The sequence below is a fragment of the Lithobates pipiens genome, unplaced genomic scaffold (genome assembly GCF_037356315.1).
Source record: "Lithobates pipiens isolate NorthernLeopardFrog02 unplaced genomic scaffold, aLitPip1_a1.2 Scaffold_3, whole genome shotgun sequence".
In the NCBI taxonomy this organism is placed as follows: Eukaryota; Metazoa; Chordata; class Amphibia; order Anura; family Ranidae; genus Lithobates; species Lithobates pipiens.
The window spans coordinates 188,827,220-188,848,952 of NW_027507790.1; the positions used below are offsets into that span (position 1 = coordinate 188,827,220).

At 41.4% G+C, this 21,733-nt stretch overlaps 1 protein-coding gene across 1 annotated transcript in view; it reads left to right on the plus strand.

Moving 5' to 3' along the window:
* CWC27 (CWC27 spliceosome associated cyclophilin) overlaps window positions 1-21,733 on the plus strand; it is a 340,285-nt gene that overhangs the window by 204,699 nt on the left and 113,853 nt on the right. The window contains exon 12 of the mRNA XM_077462632.1: window positions 11,517-11,626. Within this exon, the coding sequence (XP_077318758.1) occupies window positions 11,517-11,626 (110 nt within the window). The remainder of the gene's footprint in view (window positions 1-11,516; window positions 11,627-21,733) is intronic.

The following is a 21,733-nucleotide window of genomic DNA, read 5'->3' on the forward strand; positions in this document are numbered from 1 at the left end:
GAATTTAATTAGAAAATTTCAACCTTTGAAACTTTTTTTCCCGTTTTCTTTAGGTTATTGCGGCCAAATTGATGGTCCTGGTCATCTGTAAGGATGAGAAAATTTGAAGGAGCAGGATAGCACATTTTTCTTGAGCACATTTCTAACTGTGAATGTGGTTTTTGTTCAGGAAAATTGCACATATTGTAATGCACATATTCTTTTACTGAGATTTTATTTTAAGTTTTTCAGTATAACAAGAGAAATAAGGCAGTGCAGATACAAAGTGTATACATAAAATATCAGTACATTTTGTTAAAGTATTGTTCCCCAAAAGGAAAATTAGAGCGGAAACAATACCGTAACAGAACATGGATGAGACGGGACATATGAGATCTCAATTTGTGAGAATAAATTGAGCGTCTAAGACATAAGGGTAATTTGTTCATGGAAAATGGCAAAAGAACAACATCCAGGCAATAATGAACCACTGATGTCTTCAAAATTATGAGGCAGAAAATGGTAGATATTAGTGGGAGGCCTGGGACAAAAAAAAGGGGGGGGGAGGTGGAATAATATAGAGGACCATGGTCTATACCGGGGATATGCAATAAGCGGACATCCAGCTGTTGCAGAACTACAAGTCCCATGAGGCATAGCAAGAATCTGACAGCCACAAGCATGACACCCAGAGGCATGATGGGACTTGTAGTTTTGCAACGGCTGGAGGTCCGCTTATTGCATATCCCTGGTCTATACTGTTCATCCAAAGCCTACAGGAGCTGAACAATGAGGGAGGGAAGCACGGAAGGGCGCAGTCGGCAAGGAAAATAGAGAAGGAGAGAGAAAAAGCGAGAGAAGAGGGAAGAGAAATAGAGAAGGGAGAAAGACAGTAACCCCAGGGGTTTTTGAGCTGTACCACATGAAACTTGTAATGCGCATATTATAACCACAAAATGCACCTCGTACATCTGAAATGATATTCAAGTAGTAGAAATTTGTAGAGCTTTTAAACAAAATTTGTTGACTCAGTGATGGCAAGATCAAATGCTCTGGTGAACATTTTTCTTCAGGATTTCCATGCGAAAGACAGACATTCTACTGGTGTATGGCCAGCTTTTCCCATTCAATTAAAATAAAAATAAAGTTTGGGCATAGACCAAATGTAAATAACACGCACAATCCACAAAAACTGCTGTTTTTCATCCTGCTTGTTTCATAAATGTGCCCCATAATAAGTATATATGTGCACCATACATCAACTAGCAAGATGCCTGGCATGTCATAAAAATGTTTGAAGAAGTAATAACTCACATCAAGGATTAAAGGGTTCTTTCTCACCGATTTTCTTGGTTTAATTGGAAAGTATAGATTTTGGATTCTCCTTTATGAAAAAGATTATGCCTTTTGACTTTGTCTACACAGAACTGGGATATATCAAGAGGTGCTGGGAGTTTCCTATTCATTAAATGAAACCACTGTTTTCGGTGTACACTTTGTGCCCTGTGACAGCTGCTGCATGTTTTCATTTTAGTTTTACAGCAATCGTTAAACAAGCCTTTGTTTCTTCTGTTTAGCTTCTCTGAAATGGTAATAACAGTAGCAAATTACAATATTTAGATATTTTGGTTCCAAAGCTTTTCTTATTTTAACAGTTCTTAGAAATTGCATAGGATTTTTAAGCCTTTCTTGGAAGCTCACCTAGTAGATATCCTGATAAATGTTTGGTTTTTCATTATTTATACTCAAAGAGCAAAAGTAGCATGTGCATAGTGGGAAATAAAAATAATGGCAATATCCAAGCTTTTTGTCATACTGATGCTGTGAATATTTCAGCTTGTGTGTTTTCTGAAATTCAGGATTAAAGGACCTCCACCTTGTTTGTGCAGTTGTCTTCTCCTGCTTCACCGCCAAACCCCCCCCCCCCCCCGCCCCCCTCCTTTGCAGTTGACAGTTTTTTTTTTAAATATTTGTACGTTTCTTGCATAGGCAAAACTTTGTCACCACCCCTGGCACATGTACAGATGTCCCGCAGGGCTCAGATCATGGGAGGAATCCCGGGGTATCAAGTATCTGCACAGGTATGGGTTTTGAACGCACAAAGACCACTAATAAAGAGGCTAGAAATGTTCCCTTTGCACGTGCGCAGCATTTCCATGGTACGTGCGCTGACCAGCTCTACCAGGACCCGAAGGTCAGGCAGAGCCTGTAGGTGCATCTAAACACATATCAGAATGGTAGCACCAGGGAGCTGTGCCGCCTCTCCGCCTCATCCATTTGTCAGTTTGTCAGAAATTTTGGAGGGTTTTTGTTCACGCAGCTCTTGAGGATTGACCACAAGTTCTCAATGGAATTAAGGTCTGGAGAGTGTCCTTGCCATGGACTCAAAATGTCAGTGTTTTGTTCCCCAAGCCACTTCTCACTTAAAGAAAAGTGAAAAATTACTACGCTCCTAACTAAAAAAATACCTCTATACTACCCAAGCTGCAGCTATTAAGATGTGATGCACATCAAAAATGTCAACCAGAAAAAAGAAAATGTATAGTTGCGCTGACTATATTTCCCAAACTCCCAAGAACTAAGATGGATTTTTATAATATTCAAACCATCACCATAGTGAATAAAATAAATGAATGAATAATAAAGGAATAGTCTCCTAAATAAATTAAATTCATCAATATATACAGACAAATAAGTATTACACTAATTTATAAGTGATACTAATAAATATACTGAAAAAATTGACAATTAATAAAAATGAATGAAAATTAATAAGCCATCTTAGACAAATAAACGTGTAAAATAAACGTGAAAAAAAATGGCCCAAAGTGAAAGTATCCAAATAATAGTCCATTCGGTAATAATGATCAAACGTGTAATCTTCCATCACCAAAAACGTGATAAACACCGCTATAAATGCATGCTTACCAGAGGCAAGCGTTTTAATCACTGACCCAGTGTACACAGCATGGTCTGCCAGATGGATCTCAAATTCCCAAAGGTTTAGGCTGAAATCACACTTGGGAGGCTCACACATATACAGATGGTTTCGCTTCCAGATGCTTTCACCTCACGTCCGCAATACACCTCACCACCAAGCCATCTAAGTTCGGTGGTGATGGAGCTTTATTGCCTAATAGCAAGGTGCTCCGTCATGCTAGAAAATGGCATTGTTCGATACCAAACTGTTCTTGGATGGTTGGAACACGTTGCTTTTGGAGGATGTTTTTATACAATTCTTTATTCATGGCTTTGTTTTTAGGTAAATTTGTGAGTGAGCCCACTTTCTTGCCTGAGAAGCAACCCCACACATGAATGGTCTCAGGGTGCTATACTGTCAGCATAACACAGAACTGATAGTAACACTCACCTTTTTTGCTCCAGACAAGGTTTTTTTTCAGATACCCCAAACAATTGGAAAGGGAATTAGTTCAGAGAACATAACTTTACCCCAGTACTTAGCAGTCCCATCCCTGTACTTTTTGCAGAACATCAGTCTGTCCCTGATATTTTTCCTGGAGAGAAGTGACTTCCTTGCTCCCCTTCTTGACAAAAGGCCATCCTCCAAAAGTCAGCCTGCAAAACGGCAAGTTCCCAGCCCAAATAACTCTAGTGAGCTGTAATGGTGCCAATTTCTCCTGGATGGTGGACAGTATGCCAGGAGAAAAGGGCAGGGGGATATAAACATTGACAAATGCATATTTCACAGTACCAATTTTCAGAACTAAAATGACAAAAATCTGCCTCCTGGATCTAAACATACGTGTGTGACCTTGTAAGCAAGAGATTTATGTAGAAAACTGGTGACCCCCTTCCCCCCCCCCCGCCCCCCGCCGGCATAACTAGAATAAGTGGTATGGCATACTTGTTGCACCCATGCTCTGGGTGAATTTTTTTCCTCATGAGGGCGAAAGTGACGCCAAACATCACTTCCACCCAATGCTCTTAAAAGGGATTTTTTTTTTTTTTGCGTTTTTGTGTAAATATGAGATCTGAGGTCTTTTTGACACCAGATCTCATAGTTGCAACCTCGGAACACCCAATAAGAGGATAATATGCGACCGGTCTAAACTACGTGGCATGTTCACCAATGCCAGGACCCTGGCGGACAAGATGGGTGAACTAGAGATACTGTTGTACGAGGAGGATTTGGATTTTGTGGGAATTTCAGAGACCTGGTTCAACAGCTCTCATGATTGGCTGGCAAACATTCAAGGGTATACCCTTTATTGCAAGGATAGAGAGGGTAAAAAAGGGGGAGGGTTATGGCTTTATATCAAGAATAATGTACAAGTGAATGTGAGCGATGGCATCGCTAAGGGAGCTAAGGATGAGGTGAAATCCTTATGTGTAGAGCTCCAAAGGGATGAAGCTAAGGGGGAAATAATACTAGGAGTATGCTATAGGCCCCCTAACCAGAGGGAAGAAGGGGAGACTGATCTGCTATCACAATTTGGATTAGCAGCAACAATGGGAATTGTTAACATAATCTGAGAATTTTAACTATCCAGACATAGACTGCGTGGAGGGAACCACACATTCATCTAAGGCTCGCCAGTTCTTAATGTGTTGCAGGACAATTTTATGGGTCAGATGGTAGAAGCACCAACTAGTAATTAATCGTTACTGGATCTACTGATTACCAACAATACAGACCAGATCACAGATGTGGAAATACGAGGCTATTTAGGTAACATCGATCACAGGTCATTTGGCTTCAATATAAATCTCACAAATAGGAAACATAAGGGGAATACAAAGACATTGAGTTTCAAAAGGGCCAACTTCCCTAAACTACGAACCTTGCTAGAAGGCATAATTAGGGAAAAAAAATCTTAGGAACAAAGAACACGGAGGAGAGATGGGTTTGCTTTAAGAGCATATTAAATAAGGGCATTAGCCAATGTATCCCATTAGGTAATGCATTTAAAAGATTGAACAAATGTCCTGGATAGCTTAACTCCAATGTAAAAAGGCATATAAAAGCAAAGGAGAAGGCCTTCAAAAATACAAGGTTGAGGGATCATCATCAGCATTCTGATTTTATAAAGAATGCAACAAGAAATGTAAGTGTGCAATAAGGATGGCTAAGATAGAACATGAAAGACACATAGCGGAGGAGAGCAAAAAAAATTGCAAGAAGTTCTTTAAGTATGTAAACGGTAAAAAAGGGAGGACAGACCATACTCGCCCTGTAAAGAGTTAGGAAGGAGATCTGGTTACAAAGGATGAGAAGATTGCAAAGGTAAATTTCTTATCCTCAGTCTTCACGAGGGAATCTGGGGACTTCAGTAACCAAAACTGCAGTGTTTATCCTCATGACACATCACAGGAAGCACCACCATGGTTAACAGAGGACAGAATTAAAACTAGACTTGGGAAACTTAACATTAATAAATCACAGGGACCAGATAGCATGCACCCGAGGGTACTTGGGGAACTCAGTCGAGTAATTGCCAGACCATTGTTCCTAATTTTTACTGACCGTCTACTGACTGGAATGGTACCGGCTGATTGATGTAGCACCAATATTTAAATAGGGCCCAAAATACATCCCCGGGACTTACAGACCAGTTAGCCTAACAACAATAGTATTTAAACTCTTGGAGGGGATAAGGGACTATATACAAGATTTTAGTAATGAGAACACTATCATTAGCAGTAATCGGCATGGATTCATGAAGAATCATTCTTGCCAAACCAATCTATTAACCATCTATGAGGAGGTGAGTTGCTATCTAGATAAAGGAAGGCCCGTGGACATGGTGTATCTGGATTTTGCAAAAGCATTTGACACAGTTCCCCATAAACGTTTACTGTACAAAATAAGGTCCGTTGGCATGTACCATAGGGTGAGTACATGGATTGAAAACTGGCAACGAGGGCAAGTTCAGAGGGTGGTGATAAATGGGGAGTACTCGGAATGGTCAGGGGTGGTTAGTGGGGTCCCCAAGGGTTCTGTGCTGGGACCAATCCTATTTATTTTGTTCATAAATGACCTGAAGGATGGGGTAAACAGTTCAATCGCTGTATATGCGGACGATACTATGCTAAGCAGGGCAATAACTTTGCAGGATGTGGAAACCTTGCAAAAAGATCTGAACAAATTAATGGGGTGGGCAACTACATGGCAAATGAGGTTCAAGGTAGAAAAATTTTAAATAATGCATTTGGGTGGCAAAAATATGAATGCAATCTATACACTGTAGGGAAAACTTTTGAGGGAATCTAGAATGGAAAAGAACCTGGGGGTCCTAGTAGTTGGCAGGCTCAGCAATGGCATGCAATGCCAAGCTGCTGCTAACAAAGCAAACAGAATATTGGCATGCATTAAAAAGGGGATTCATTCCAGAGATAAAATAATTCTCCTGCTCTACAGGACTCTGGTCCGGCCACACCTAGAGTATGCTGTCCTGTTCTGGGCACCGGTCCTCAGGAAGGATGTACTGGAAATGGTGTGAGTACAACGAAGGGCAACAAAGCTAATAAAGGGTCTGGAGGATATTAGTTATGAGAAAAGGTTGCGAGCACTGAACTTATTCTCTCTAGAGAAGAGATGCTTGAGAGGGGATATGATTTCAATATACAAATACCGTACTGGTGACCCCACAATAGGGATAAAACTTTTTTGCAGAAGGGACTCGTGGCCACTCATGAAAATTAGAAGAAAAGAGGTTTAACCTTAAACTATATAGAGGGTTCTTTACTGTAAGAGCGGCAAGGATGTGGAATTTCCTTCCACAGGCGGTGGTCTCAGCAGGGGGGGGGGGCATTAATAGTTTCACGAAATGTATTTAGATTTATTTATTAGATAAGCACCTGAACAACCGCAACATACAGGGATATACAATGTAATACTGACATATAATCACACACATAGGTTGGACTTAATGGACTTGTGTCTTTTTTCAACCTCACCTACTATGTAACATGCATAAACCATAATTAATGAAATGGCATACATTGTCATTTGGGTGGACGTTATGGAGACATTGTCCGCAGTCTCTGACCATCTCTTGTATCATGTCTGCAGTTTCTGACCATCTTCTGTAGACATTTGGGGGCAGTCTGCGGCTCCTCTTAAAGTTGTCTGCTGTGTTTACACTTTGCTACATGCAGGGAGTGTTGTCTTTTTTTTTTTTTTTTTTTTTTTTTTTTTTTAGAATAGATCAAATAAAAAAATTGGAGTTCTTCTGACTGCTTGAATTTTTTGGATGAAAACCGCGTGCAGTAATCGTGATATCGAATTGAATCATGGACAGGATAATCATAATTGAATCTAATCGTTAGGCCAATGAAGATGCACACCCCTAATGTCTCTTCTGTAATAAAAACCTGCCTCCTTGCAGTTTTTTTTACAGCAGGACTTTAGTACCCCTTTATGAATACATAAAATATCTTTTTTTAAACCAGAGTTTAGTGTCACTTTAAAGCAAACCTTCACCCTCTTTCTCAGCTTTCCCAGTTCTTAGTCTTTACCATCTCAGTTGACATAATCATATATTTTGTAATAATATTTTTTTTTTTTTTAAGCACTTGCCAGCCGGCTCACGCCGATATACGTCAGCAAAGTGTTTCGTTCCCATGAGTCGCCGTGTGGGTACGTCTGTACCTTTTTAATGGCGATCGGAGGGGCGCATGCGCTGCATGGGGGGGACCCTATGCGAGTGGTCAGCGGGCGTGATTGCTGCCCACTATGCACAATCGTGTGCATGAGAGCAGGAACGGGAATTTGTGTGTGTAAACACACAAATCCCTGTTCTGTCAGGAGACAAGAGACATATCATTTGTTCCTACTAAGTAGGAAAAATGATATGTCTCTTCCTCTAGTCAGTCCTATCCCCTCACAGTTAGAACACACCCAGGAAACACACATTTAAAGCGGGAGTCCACCGGGACTCCGCGTTTTTTTTTTTTTTTTTTTAAAAGCCAGCAGCTACAAATACTGCAGCTGCTGACTTTTAAATAGTGACACTTACCTGTCCAGCGCGCCCGCGATGTCGGCACCCGAAGCCGATCGCTCGCTCGGCTGCCGGGTCCCGCCGCCATCTTGGGTATGGGAATCAGGAAATGGAGCCTTTCGGCTTCATTTCCCGGTTCCCTACTGCGCATGCGCGAGCCGCGCGGCGCAATCCGGACGGTCCCCGCTGCCTCTGGGAGCTGTGTGTTTCCCAGCAGGCAGCGGGGCACTTGCTGAAGGGGGCGGGCGCTTGCGGAACGGGGGCATAACCTACGCTCGTTCCGCAGAGAGCTAGCCCGGAAGTGGGTGCAGTTACCTGGATTATCCAGGTAACTGCACCCCCCTCCCCCCTGAAAGGTGCCGATTGTGGCGCCGGAGGGGGGGGGGGATTCCGATGAGCGGAGGTCCATTTTAGGGTGGACCTCCGCTTTAATCCCTTGATTGCCCCCTGGTGTTAACCCCTTCCCTGCCAGTGACATTTACACAGTAAACAGTGCATTTTTATAGCACTGATCGCTGTATAAATGTCAATGGTCCCTGTATTGCAAAAAATGGCCTGGTCATTAAGCAGCCAAATCTTCTGGTCTGTAAATGGTTAAAATAACTTTTTAAGTTGCCATCTTTGCCATTTCAATGGAATAAGGAGATAGCTGTCACTACCTGAATATTAGGAAGTGACAGCAGGCTCCCAAATTCAAGATGGCAGCAGAGACGTAAAGAAATAATGTGTAAGTTTTGGGTGTACGCAGGACTTTGCTGGATAAATATTTAATTAGATATGTGTTTTTAATCCTATATGGACAAGAACTTGACAAGGCAAAGTTTTTGAGTAGGCTGGTGAAATCTTTCTTTAGTATGTAAGAACATATCTGCTTTTGCTATAGCAGCTGATTAATTCTTAACTGTGGTTCAGTTTCTCTGGGCAAAAATACTTGTATTGTAATTGTACATAGCCAAATTAAAGCCATATTTCCTGTTCTTTGGGCCAACTTAGGTGGTTGTTTATTGAGGTTGAGGTTGCTCCAGCATGAATGAGGATACACATTTCTAATATCTTGTTAAATACTACTGCAGAGAGCCTGGAATAAGCTCTCAGTACAGAGCGGTGCTTTAAAATACTGGCTATTCCTGGTTGTAATGCAGACCTGGAATGAGCATGTTTTAAATACATGTCAAAAAGTGTGAGAATTACTTGTGCTCCAAGCCAGTGACCCAGAAAGCACTAATGCCATCTTTACAGCTGGGTAACCAAAAGTTTCAACTTTAAAATTCACCAATAGCAAACTACATACGTTTTTCATGACAGGTGTACTTTAACCGATTGCGGACCAGCCGCCGCAGTTGTACTGTGGCAACATGGCTCGGCTGCGCCCGAATCGCCGTTATCTTACGTTGCTTCCTTCCTTGGCCACTAGGGGCTCACGTGTGCACGCCTCCTGCTCGCCCACGGAACAAATGCGAGTGCCTGGGCTCCTGCGATCGTTCGGGGCACACGGAGAACCACACAGTTTCCGGTTCTTTGAGGGGAGAAGTGACAGGTTGTCTGTTCATACAGAGTATGAACAGCGATCTGTCTCTTCCCCTACACAGTCCCCCCCCTTCAGTTAGAATGCACACTAGGGACCACATTTACCCCTTGATCGCCCCCTAGTGGTTAACCCCTTCGCTGCCAGTGCCATTTTCACAGTAATCAATGCATTTTTATAGCACTGATTACTGTAAAAAGGCCAGTGGTCCCAAAAATGTATCAAAATTGTCCGATGTGTCCGCCATAATGTCGCAGTCCTGATAAAAATCAGCAGATGGCCGCAATTACTAGTAAAAAATAAATTATTAATAAAAATTACATAAAACAATCCCCTATTTTGTAGACGTTATAACTTTTATGCAAACCAATCAATATACGCTTATTGCGATTTATTTTTATTTTTTTAACCAAAAATATGTAGAAGAATACATATTGGCCTAAACTGAGGGAAAAAATAGTTTTTTTTTATATATTTTTGGGGATATTTATTATAGCAAAAAGTAAAAAATATTGTGTTTTTTTTCAAAATGTACGCCTTTTTTGTTTATAGCGCAACAAATAAAAACCGCAGTTGAGGTGATCAAATACCACCAAAAGAAAGCTCTATTTGTGGGGAAAAAAGGACATCAATTTTGTTTGGGTACAATGTCGCATGACCGCGCAATTGTCAGTTAAAGCGACGCAGTGCCGACTCGCAAAAAGTGCTCTGGTCAGGAAGGGGGTAAAATCTTCCGGGGCTGAAAAGGTTAAGGTGTCTTGAGTGTGAGTGCCTGAGTCTTTATAATGTTAATTCGGGTGTATTTTCCCCACCTGAGAAGCCCAGGTACAGTGTTCAGCTTCCCATAGACACAAATTGCTGTGTGCAGCTGTATTTAGGTATATGCCATAAATGCATTAAAGAGGAAGTAAACAAGGCAAAGCATAATGGACTACTATGCATCGCATAGTAGTCCATTATGTGTCACTTACCTGACACAGGAGCCAGCGAAGTCACTGCTGTTCCCTGTAGTCCGCCGCATCAATCTTCTTGGTGGGGTCTCGCAGCTCCGCCGCTGTCATTCGGCGAAGCCGCGATGACGTCACTCCCGCGCATGCGCACGGGAGCCGACACGCGCGGCAGCTCCGCCGCTGAGAATGCCGCGCTCAGTGCGCCTGCGCGCCGCTGTCTATGGCGCATGCGCCGTAGACAGCGGTGCCCGTTTTCGGGCAAATATCTCCTAAACCATATAGGTTTAGAAGATATTTCTTGGACCTACAGGTAAGCCTTAATCTAGGCTTACCTGTAGGTCAAAGTGGTTTGTAAGGGTTTACAACCACTTTAAAAAAAAAATGGAAACTATATTGATAATATGAAGGTGAACATTTTAAATGCACTCGGGGGCAAAGAACAGGTTCAGTTCAATTTAGCCCTCCCCAGCAGCAGATACTTGCCTTGCTTTCATTCTCCTGCTGCTCTGTTCAGCAGGCGGGAGAAAAAGAAAAGCCCAGGGTATGTTACAAATGGTTATATTCGTAGCTTACTTAGTTTAAAAAAACAAAACAAACATGTTATACTTACCTCCTCTGTGCACGGGTTTTGCACAGAGCGGGCCCCAATCCTCCTTTTCTGGGATCCCCCCGTGGCGCTCCTGGCTCCTCCTCTTCTCGAGTGCACCCACAGGGAGCCGCATTCCATGGGGGCATTCATTTGGGCACGCTCCCAAGTCCTGCTGCTGCGTTCATTGACACAGCAGGATTCACCCCTGCCCACATGTCACTGGATTTGATTGACAGCAGTGGGGGCCAATGGCTCCTGCTGTTATCAGTCTATCCAGTGATGTCCCGAGACAACGGCTGGAGCTTTCACCTTAATGCATAGAATGCATTAAGGTGAAAAACCGTGCAGGTTTACAACCCCTTTAAACTATGGAGTTCTCCTGTGACAGTGACCGTTTGATAAGTATATCCTAAGCACAGGTTTGCATTAATAATAGTCAGCAATCTGTGCTTTCATTCTATTCTTTTGCGTTATTGGTTGTGTATAATTTTTTTAATTGTCTTTTCTTTCAGTGAAGAACTACGAAAAGAAGCTCGTCAGCTGAAACGGGAGCTAAATGCAGCCAAAAGGAAAAAAGAAGATGATGCAATGGAAGCGCAAAAAGAAAAGGATGCAAAAGAAGGTACTATATTTTTTTGTTTACATTTTTTTTCATTGCACCCCCTAACACCATATGTGAGCTTATACAATAAGGCAAGTATTGTAAGGCATAGCAACCATCTTATATTATCCTGACTAATGAATAGTAAAATATGTTTCTTATACACTTTAAAATTAATCTGTGCTCTTTTTTTTGCTGGTAATCTGCAGCAGCACACCTACTCTCTGTCAAAGGGCAGAACTCCTGACTGGCTGGCTCTCTATGGACTTCATCCTGTTATAAAGGGCACTTGACCTTTCATTGTAGCTGTTTTGGGTGCCAACTGCCAGAGGACGCCTACTACAAAGTATTTAATAGATGCAAAGGATTTAGAACCGTGGAGATTAAAAGTTTAGCTTTGAAATAAAGCTCTAAAGTATAACTAAAGGCAAACTTTTTTTTTAGTTTTGGATGGAGTGCAGAGGGATTAGAACACTTTTTATTGCTGTCTGTGCCCCATTAAGGAGATTCACCCTCTCTTTTTATCCTGTTTACTATTATTGAAAGTAAAAGAAAATCCCAATTTTTGGGTTCTTCCCAAAAAAGTAATACTGGGGAAATCTTCCAATGGGGAAACTTGCAGAGATTTTTTTTCTCACTTCCTGTTTGGCTATGCAATGGGACACACGTGGTGAAAAAAAACCCGTACTCTATTCAAAATTTTTAAAAAAAGTTTGAATTATTTAATTAAATGCCTTTTTATGGTTTTACATTTTCAATATTATATAAGCTGTGAGGCAATATGAATTTTGTAGCATAGCTTAATTTTGCAGATACAGTAAAGAAGATTTCATGGGAATATTCATGTATCAGCTGCATGGAATATAGCACCCCTTGCAATGTCCTGAATAGTGCATTTCGCTTAAGGATGAATTCCAGGTATAGATGTTTTTTTATACATAGTTACATTGATCCAGCTTGGATGTCATCCCCTTTGTGGCATACTTAAATTCCTGTTAAATGAACAGTCAATGTGGGCTCTGTCACACAACATGGCTTTGACTGTTAAGAAATTGCTGCTGTTTGGTGAATCCCAAATATTTAGTAATCATCGCTTGAATTGACTCATATCAGATGTCTAGGTTTAGTGCTGGAAACCACAGCTCACGCCAGAGAGTTTGAATCTCAGGAAAAACTTCAGGCTTTCCAGTCTGGCATTTGAACTCTCCAGTCCAGGAGTTGCCTGACATTTTTGCATAAGAATCCTAGGCCTCCTTCAAGGCAATTTAATTTTCTCAGCTTCACTCCAGACCTCTACAACGCAACAAGGTTTTATTACAAGTCAATTAGTCCCTGTTCAGTTTGTTTGGCACCGAAGACCAGATTGCCTCTGGCTTGGTGGCTCAGGAATCTGGCTCTAAATTGGAGAAGTCCTTCCTACTTGTTTTTTGGAGGATTTTCGCAATGGATTCCAGCCTGTTGGGCTAGGGAGGAGTTCTGGGCATCCTTTCGGTGCAGGGGCTTTGTTTGTCATGGAGTCTTGATTTGCCTTTTTACCTCACAGTTGCTGGCTTTAACAACATGGGTGTTTGAAGTCCATAGTTTTTTTTAGGCAGGACAACTCTGAATATGTGTTTCTTTTGATGCTAACCACTAGAAGGGCTACTTCACTTGGTTTTGATCTCGGGGGTTCTGTCCTAGGAGTTTTTATGCGAGACAAAACCTCCCCTTCCTGCAGCTGGGTCTTGACTAGAGTTTGTCTCTCAGCACTTTCAGGGACCAGTTTTCCACCCTCCTTGATTTAGAGCACATGTGTCAAACACAAGGCCTGTGGGCCTCATTTCATTTGGCCCCCACACCTTTCCTGCAGCTGTGGCACCCCCTCATCTCCACCCCCACATGGGTTCAGCAGTTGGCAACAGAAAGAAGGACAGATCTCCTACAAAACCTGTGCTTCCCTGTTCAGACCCAGCACCCCCTCATCTCCATTTCTCTTTTTGGTCTTTTAAGCATCAAGCATCCTTTCCCATTTTGCATGGCTACTAACAAAATTGACTGATGTTATAATTTAGAGTTCTTTTGGAGACAGCTACTTATGGAATGTTGTTTGACCTCTTTACTTGGACAGTGCAGTGACTTGAAACCCCACAGCATTTGTTTATTGGTCTGGCATGTAAAAGTGCAATTTACCCACAAGCCATCTCTTGTTAGAAAAATTGTTTGTACTTTTTATGCGTATTAAAGAAACTTAAAGTAGAACTGTGGCCAAGCCCTCATTGGCCTCTCTAACTGCAGCAATGTGGAGTAAAAGTCACAGCAAAATGTTTTTACTTTTTCTAGCAGCTTGTTTTGCTCCCCTTTTGTCAGCAGTGACTTGCCAGCCATCTAATCTCTCCTAGGACACTTAACTATATACTTAGTTTTCAAAAATAATCCATACACATCCACTACTTAATGACCCTGTAATCTATTTTGTGAAATATTTTCTAACTATGTTTTTCTGCCTCCTTGTAACATCCTCTGTGAAATCCTAAACTTCTCCAATGTTGCCTAGGAAGGCCAAAAGGTTGAACACACACCTGCCATGGTCCATAGAACCTTGTTCATCTCTTGAGTAAGCAAGAGAGTGTGGCTATGTTCCTACATACAGGGCGACTCTGGAGAGCAAACACAGCCACCCTCTAACAGAAAGTCAGATCACAGCACGGAATTTGGAGATTTGGAGAAGGCTGGGGGCAATAGAAGGGACCTGCTGATAGTGAAATTACATATTACATATTTCCTTAGTTAAAGTTTTCTATTGGTCTCACAAATATCTAATAATGAATTCTGAACCTGGTCAAGGAGCTATAAGGACAAATTTATGGTTTTGCCTTAACTGACTTAAGGCTTGAGGAATGTAGGATTACTAGCCTACTATCCCCCTCAAAAAGGTGCTATCACTGTCCAAACAACTTTGGTCATTTACTCACATATTAGCCTGCATCTACCACAGCTCAAACTGGACTAAATTAGTCTCATAACAGAGCTGCCATTAGGCATGTGTCTGGTTATCTGGCCACACCATTATCTGGGGACTCCGTAGTGGAATAGCATCTTTAGTTAAAGTGGTTCTGCACCTAAAAAAAATATTAAAAGCCAGCAGCTACTAATATTGCAGCTGCTGACTTTTAATAAAATCACACTTACCTGTCCCAGGGTCCAGCGATGTCGGCGGCAGATGACGAGCGATCGCTCGTCTTGCTGCTGCCACCGCCGCCATCCTCTGTCACGAAATCGGGAAGTGAAGCATGGCGGCTTCACTGCCCGGTTCCCTACTGCACATGCGCGAGTTGCGCTGCGCGTCTCTTCAGATCCCCCGCTGTGTCCTGGGAACTGTGTTTCCCAGAACACAACGGGGGGGGGGGGGGTCTGCGGCGGTCTGCCCAGAAGTGGGTGCAGATACCTGGATTATCCAGGTAACTGCACCCCCCTCCCCCCTGAAAGGTGCCGATTGTGGCAACGGAGGGGGGGAGAGATCAGATTAGCGGAACTTCCCCTTTAGGGTGAAGAACCGCTTTAAGTATTCTTGCTATATTTTTCTAATATTGTTATCTGTCATTACTTATAAGTATAACATTTATTAAAAATACTTGTGTGATCTCTCTTTGCACATATCAAATACAACCCCAAAAACGTAAACTATCATGTGACCGTGATACAAGACATGCTTAAATAGAATGTACTTTTTTAAACCAGAGTTTGTTACTTTAAAAGACTTGACTGCTGTTGTTTGAAGTTTGAAGATTAATTACTCTAGTGTCTGCATCTACAGAATACAGTTAGGGATTGTTTTAAAGCTTTTACTGCTTGTTAAGCATTTGAGAATATATAAATGCTTGTAGCCTAATAACTTCTACTTTTTAAGAGACATATTCATAAGGAGTACTGTCTGACTTCTTCCTACTTGGGCAGCAAGATGCCTCAAAACAGACTGGCTGTACTCACGGGGCATACTAGGTAAAATTGGCACTGTAAACTAGTTATCTATATTACCAAAAATGTATTAATTTATATAGAGACAAAACCAAATTTTGCTATGAGTATACAAGACTGTCCAACAACACATAAAACTAGTATGGAACAGTGTGCTGTCAAAATTGCATACGGTACATGTTAAGTAAAGTTTTCTTTTCCAGCTTGTCATTTATTCAACTCCTTCATCTCAGAGGATGTGTCTGATAAATGCATTGTTAAGCATAAATGCTTTAACATACTTTTCCAAATGGGGGTGTTCCTTTTTTCAAGATCAGGTTTTTACATGCTTCTTTGGCATATTATCCTCATCCGCCCTCCTGTACGTGCCGTACCTATCTTATATTTTGTTTCTTTTTACCAATGTGTTGATTCCTATACAGTGATTGATATGGACAACTAGACAAAACATAACTGATACCTGTACAAACATTTGTAAAATACATTGACCTTGCATGGCTCAAAGAAAATATAAATCTATAAACTTCGATACCATATATATACCTTTTTTTTTTTTCTTCACTTTTTTGGCTCCTGAGTAGTCAACCTACCTGGGCTTAAAAAGAGGCAATGAACATTATGATGATATATTTCATATTGGCTTGTTTTTATTAAATTAGTTCTTCAAGATCCACATATAATTTTTCATAAGTAGGGGGCATTTACTAAGCTGCTAAAAGATAAATAAATAAATTAAGAAAAAGGCTAATCTTTAATAATCTTTAATGTTGGTAATATATTCAGGTAATATATGCAATGGTATTACAGCCAATAGAGTTTACCATTTTTTTTTTAACCACTTGCCTACTGGGCACTTAAATCAACTTCCTGCCAATTCCAATTTTAAGCTTTCAGTGCTGTCACACTTTGACAATTGCACGATCATGGAACACTGTACGCAAATGATATTTTTATCATTTTTTTTTTCACACAAATAGCTTTCTTTCGGTGGTATTTAATCACTACTGGGTTTTTCATTTTTTTGCTAAACAAGTTTTCATAGTTCGTTATAAAATTTTGCAAACAGGTAATTTTTCTCCTTCATTGATGTGCGCTGATGAGGCTGCACTGATAAGGAGACACTGGTGGGCACTGATAGGTGGCATTGATAGCTGGCACTGATGGGTGCTAATAGGTGGTACTGATGGACAGCACTGATGATAAATCCCTGATTGGCAGCACTGATGTGTGGCACTAATCTGCAGCACTGTTATGCACTGGTAGGTGGCACTGGTGGGCACTGGCAGGGGGCACTGGTGGGCACATATGAGGTGGCAGTGGCTCTCTGTGTGAAGGACTGGTGTCCCTCTGACAGTAGCCAGTGATGGGTAGGGTTTCTCCTCATGCTGATTATTGGCTCTGTTTACATCACACGATCAGCTGACAGGTGATCACATGATAAGGGGTCAGGATTAGCCTATTACTCTGATCAGCCGAGTCTTTTTAAATCGCTTACCATAGAACGCGGCATGTGTGTCCCGCAGATGTCAAAAAGCAATATTTTTGTTTGCTTATGAAACTTGGTTTTATTTATAAAGATGTTGTATATCACAATGGCTAAATCTGTGTCTGTAGTATGTTCAAACCTTAATACCACAAATAATAACGTTAGTACATTTTTACTCCAGGAGTATATAAAGAGTTTGGTAATTCTACAGAAATGCTTAAAGTGGTTGTAAGCCCTTACAAACCACTTTGACCTACAGGTAAGCCTAGATTAAGGCTTACCTGTAGGTCCAAGAAATATCGCCTAAACCTATATGGTTTAGGAGATATTTGCCCGAAAACAGGCACCGCTGTCTACGGCAGATGCACCATAGACAGCGGCGTGCAGGCGCACTGAGCGCGGCATTCTCAACGACAGAGCTGCCGCGTGTGTCGGCTCCCTTGCGCATGCGCGGGAGTGACGTCATCGCGGCTTCGCCGAATGACGGCGGCGGAGCTGCGAGACCCCACCAAGAAGATGGATGCGGCGGACTACAGGGGACAGCGGCGACTTCACTGGTTCCTGTGTCAGGTAAGTGACACATAGTGGACTACTATGCGATGCATAGTAGTCCATTATGCTTTGCCTTTGCAGGGAATGAAAGAGGAAATAAACTCATCAGGGTTTACTTCCTCTTTAAAAAATGCATTACAATTTAACTAAACCCATTAGATTTTAGACAACTAAAATGTACTGGAGATTTTAGTTGACTAAAAAAACTACTTAAACAATCAGTTGCATAAAATACAACTAAAATTAAAATGGTATTTTAGTCAAAAGACTAAAATATGATTACAACTAAAATGACTCAAAAGACTATGGCTAAAAATGAATCAAAATCTCACGTCAAAATTAACACTGCTACTGAGATATGTGAATTTTTTTAGGTTTCCTAATAACCAGATTTTCTCATAGATATTACATGCCTATTGTCTCTTAAAGTGTCATTAAACCCACACCATTTAAAACTACCAGTAAATGCTGTATTACATGCTGTTCACACTCACTTGTTTTCTGTATTCTTCAAAAAACCTAGTTGGTCCTGCTGTTCTCTGTCTCCCCCTTCTGTCCATGTCCCCACTGCAGTCGCATGCAATAATGAAATAAAGGTGCACCTCAACTTCACAGTAGTGCTGTGATCCAAAATATCATAATTTATCAGTAAAGTGCATAAACATCATAGTAAATGAGTCCTCAAATAGTCCATTATAATGTAGAGAAAAAGTGTTGTGTTTCTTCCAAAATTGTCCACCACTGTGTGTGTGCTCATGAGATTCCTTTCCCTTCAGGAAAAAACTCCCTGGAAATATGTGCCAACCATTCTCATGACTGGGTATAATTCACTTTAAATACGATACACCTCAACTTCCGGGCATCTCATCACCAGATCATTCTCCATCCGGCTCAACCACAAATGATATCAAACAGAAAGGAATAGTCTTCAATGGTACAGTAACCAAAACAACCACAATTTAATGATAAGCCTCTTGCAGAACAAAAATAAGCTCATCACTAGTGTATAATGGCATCCGATATGGAGTTAAGTGTTAACTGTCTCACCACCTCCAGAACCATCGGGCTCACCTGCCACATCACTTCCTGTTCTGGCTTAGACATCACTTCCAGTCGCCATGTAGCCCTGCCCGGCGTGTTTTGTCACATCCGACTTCGTTTACATGCCCCCGGTAACCAGACTTGTATACCCTCTTACTCCTCAACATTAACTAGTTCCTTGCCAATAGGAAACCACTGGGTTTGTCGGACAGCCTCAAAATAGAAACTGGTTCCATCTTTCCACACTTATACATTATCTTCTCATGCTTGTTCATCTGTGTAATTAACCCCTACTATGCCTAATAACATGGCACAATGATAACTAACAAACCCAGCAATAAGGGGACAAAGTAGATATAGAAGAGAGTATAATTGTCAAATCAACTAGCGGAGATGACAAAAAACTTATAAAAATATAATTGATGAACTGTATAACATTTATATAAATTTTATAGTAAAAAAAACCTACCAAGGATTCTCTGCGTTTATAAAAATCAACCACAGTTGAGGGACCTTCCCAAGTGGGAAACCAAATGGATTTATACCTGACACATGCTGGCACCCAAGGGTTTGAACATTAAAGTGGTTGTATAGTCAATTTTTGGACTTTAACCTACAGGAAAGCCTATAATAAGGCTTACCTGTAGGTAAAGAAAAATCTCCTAAACCTGTATGGTTTAGGAGATATTCCCCTCGCCAATGCGCCGCTGACTGGGAATTCTCGGCTGAAAGTCCGGCAGACCTCGGACCCTGTCGGAAAGAAATATCACGCGTGCATGCGCAGGAGTGACGATATCGCGGCTCCGGCCACTCACAGAGCCGGAGCCGCGATACCCGGAAGACACGCTGAGGGAACATGTCGGCTCCCTCGGCGTGGATCGGGCCAGATGTCGGGGCCTCGTTCTAAGGTAAGTATTTCATAATGAGCTAGTATGCTGTGCATACTAGCTCATTATGCCTTTTCCTTTGCAGGTGAGTAAAAAAAAAAAAAAAACTTCAGCCGGTATACAACCGCTTTAAACTTGACATAAACTACTTTATTAGTGAGTAGTGACTGATTAGGATAGTATTGAGAAGATTTTTTATAAACACAGGGAGTCTTTCTTGCATCATAGCCACTAACCAGAGGGAAAACCCAGTCATAGAATGACAGGTCAAAGGCTGATCAATGGGCAAATGCAGATTATTTCAGGTGCATTCTATTTGTGTTTTGGATCAGTTTCAGGTGCTTCTAAAATCATCCACAATCGAATGATTGGTATATTTGACCTATTTCTAAGCTGTATCAACCAGCTTCAAGCTGCAAAGCAAGCTACTTACAATTGATAATTATTAACCGATTGTTAAAAGGGTTGCGAATCGCTGAAATGAAAAATTAACTAAGAATGTTCTTCTATAATGTGTACTTGCCTCAATCTGTTGCATTTAGTGTGGATCCTGTCTGTGCGCTTCTTGCTCTGATATCTGCATAAGGCACTTCAGACTGTTTTTCTCAGACACAAGGCAATTGTGGCCCTGACCCCCCCCCCCCCCCCCAGCAAACAGCAGGCGAATAACAGTCTCAACTGTTCATTTTTTTCTCTGTAAGGAGGGTGTGTCCATTCCCTCCACTTAGGTGCCAGGTCCACTTAGCTCTGTGCTGTGCAGTGTGTGATGTCAGATCCCCGCCCCCTGACTCCTGCAAGCTGCTGAAAAATACCCTTTTCATGTGTATTTTAAAAGGCTCTGGAGAAGAAAGAGCTCCAGATAAACAGGTACAGATTATTTTGTATCACCTGAGGCTAGCCACTTCAGTGGGCTTTTGTAAGGTTTTATTATAATTTTAACATGATTAGTTTCTTTATTATTATTATACAGGATTTATATAGCGCCAACAGTTTGCACAGCGCTTTACAACATGGGGGCAGACGGTACACTTACAATGCAAATCAATACAGGAGGAATGAACTGGCCCTGCTTGTTAGAGCTTACATTCTAGAAGGGAGGGTCAAGTGGAACAAAGGGTAATAACTGTGGGGGGTGACCCGATGGAGAAAATGAAAATACAGTTGTTAGGTGTGGGTAGGGTAGGCTTCTCTGAAGAGAAGGGTTTTCAGGGATTGTCTAAAAGCTAGGAGATAAGTGGACAGATTGGGTAGGGCATTCCATTGGATTGGAGAGGCTTTGGAAAAGTCCTGGAGGTGAGCATGGGAGGAGGTGACGAGGGAGCTAGAGAGCAGGAGGTCTTGAGAGGAACGAAGGATACGAGTAGGTTGGTATTTAGAGACTAGGCTAGTGATGAAGCTAAATTGTGGATGGCTTTGTAAGTAGTTGTTAGTATTTTGAATTTAATTAATTGGGTGAGTGGAAGCCAGTGGAGGGATTGACAGAGGGGCATAGCAGACACAGAGCGATTGGTAAGGTGGATGCGTCTGGCAGCAGCATTCATGATGGATTGAAGAGGTGATAGACTATGTAGAGATAAGCTGATACGAAGGGAGTTGCAGTAGTCAAGGCGAGAGATAACCAGCTAGTGAATTAGGAGCTTTGTTGTGTCATTGGTTAGAAAGGGGCGTTGCTGAGGTAATACTGACAGTTCCTACCTTACGCCCTCAAAAATATATTAAAAAATTAGGCTAATCATTTGCTTTAAGGGTACTGTGCAAATATCTAGAGACCCTACAAGAATCTTATCCCCAATACTTGGCATCTTTGTCACATGTCGGGGAACCAAACAATAGATTACAGGAGCTTGGTAAATAGATTTCTCCACTTCACTATTAAGTCTGCCTAGGCTTTGTTCATCATTCCTTCATTTATATTAAGCAGTTTTCATCTTGTCCTTAAATACATTTTAAATATGGAAAGCATTACATATATGTACTACTGTATACTTAGTATGGTTATTATTTTTTCTTTGTTCTCTTTAATGCTGTGGAAGATAGTGGTTTATCCTTTAATTATTCTGCCTAGTTCTTCTTCAGTAATTTAAAGCTTTATCAGTCTAAATCATGACCAAGACAGTTATGTTAATCTTGGTGCCATACATTGTACATCACCTAATTTGTTTAAGCCTCCTGGCTAGAGAAAATTGGCTTTGATGTTTCATAATGTAA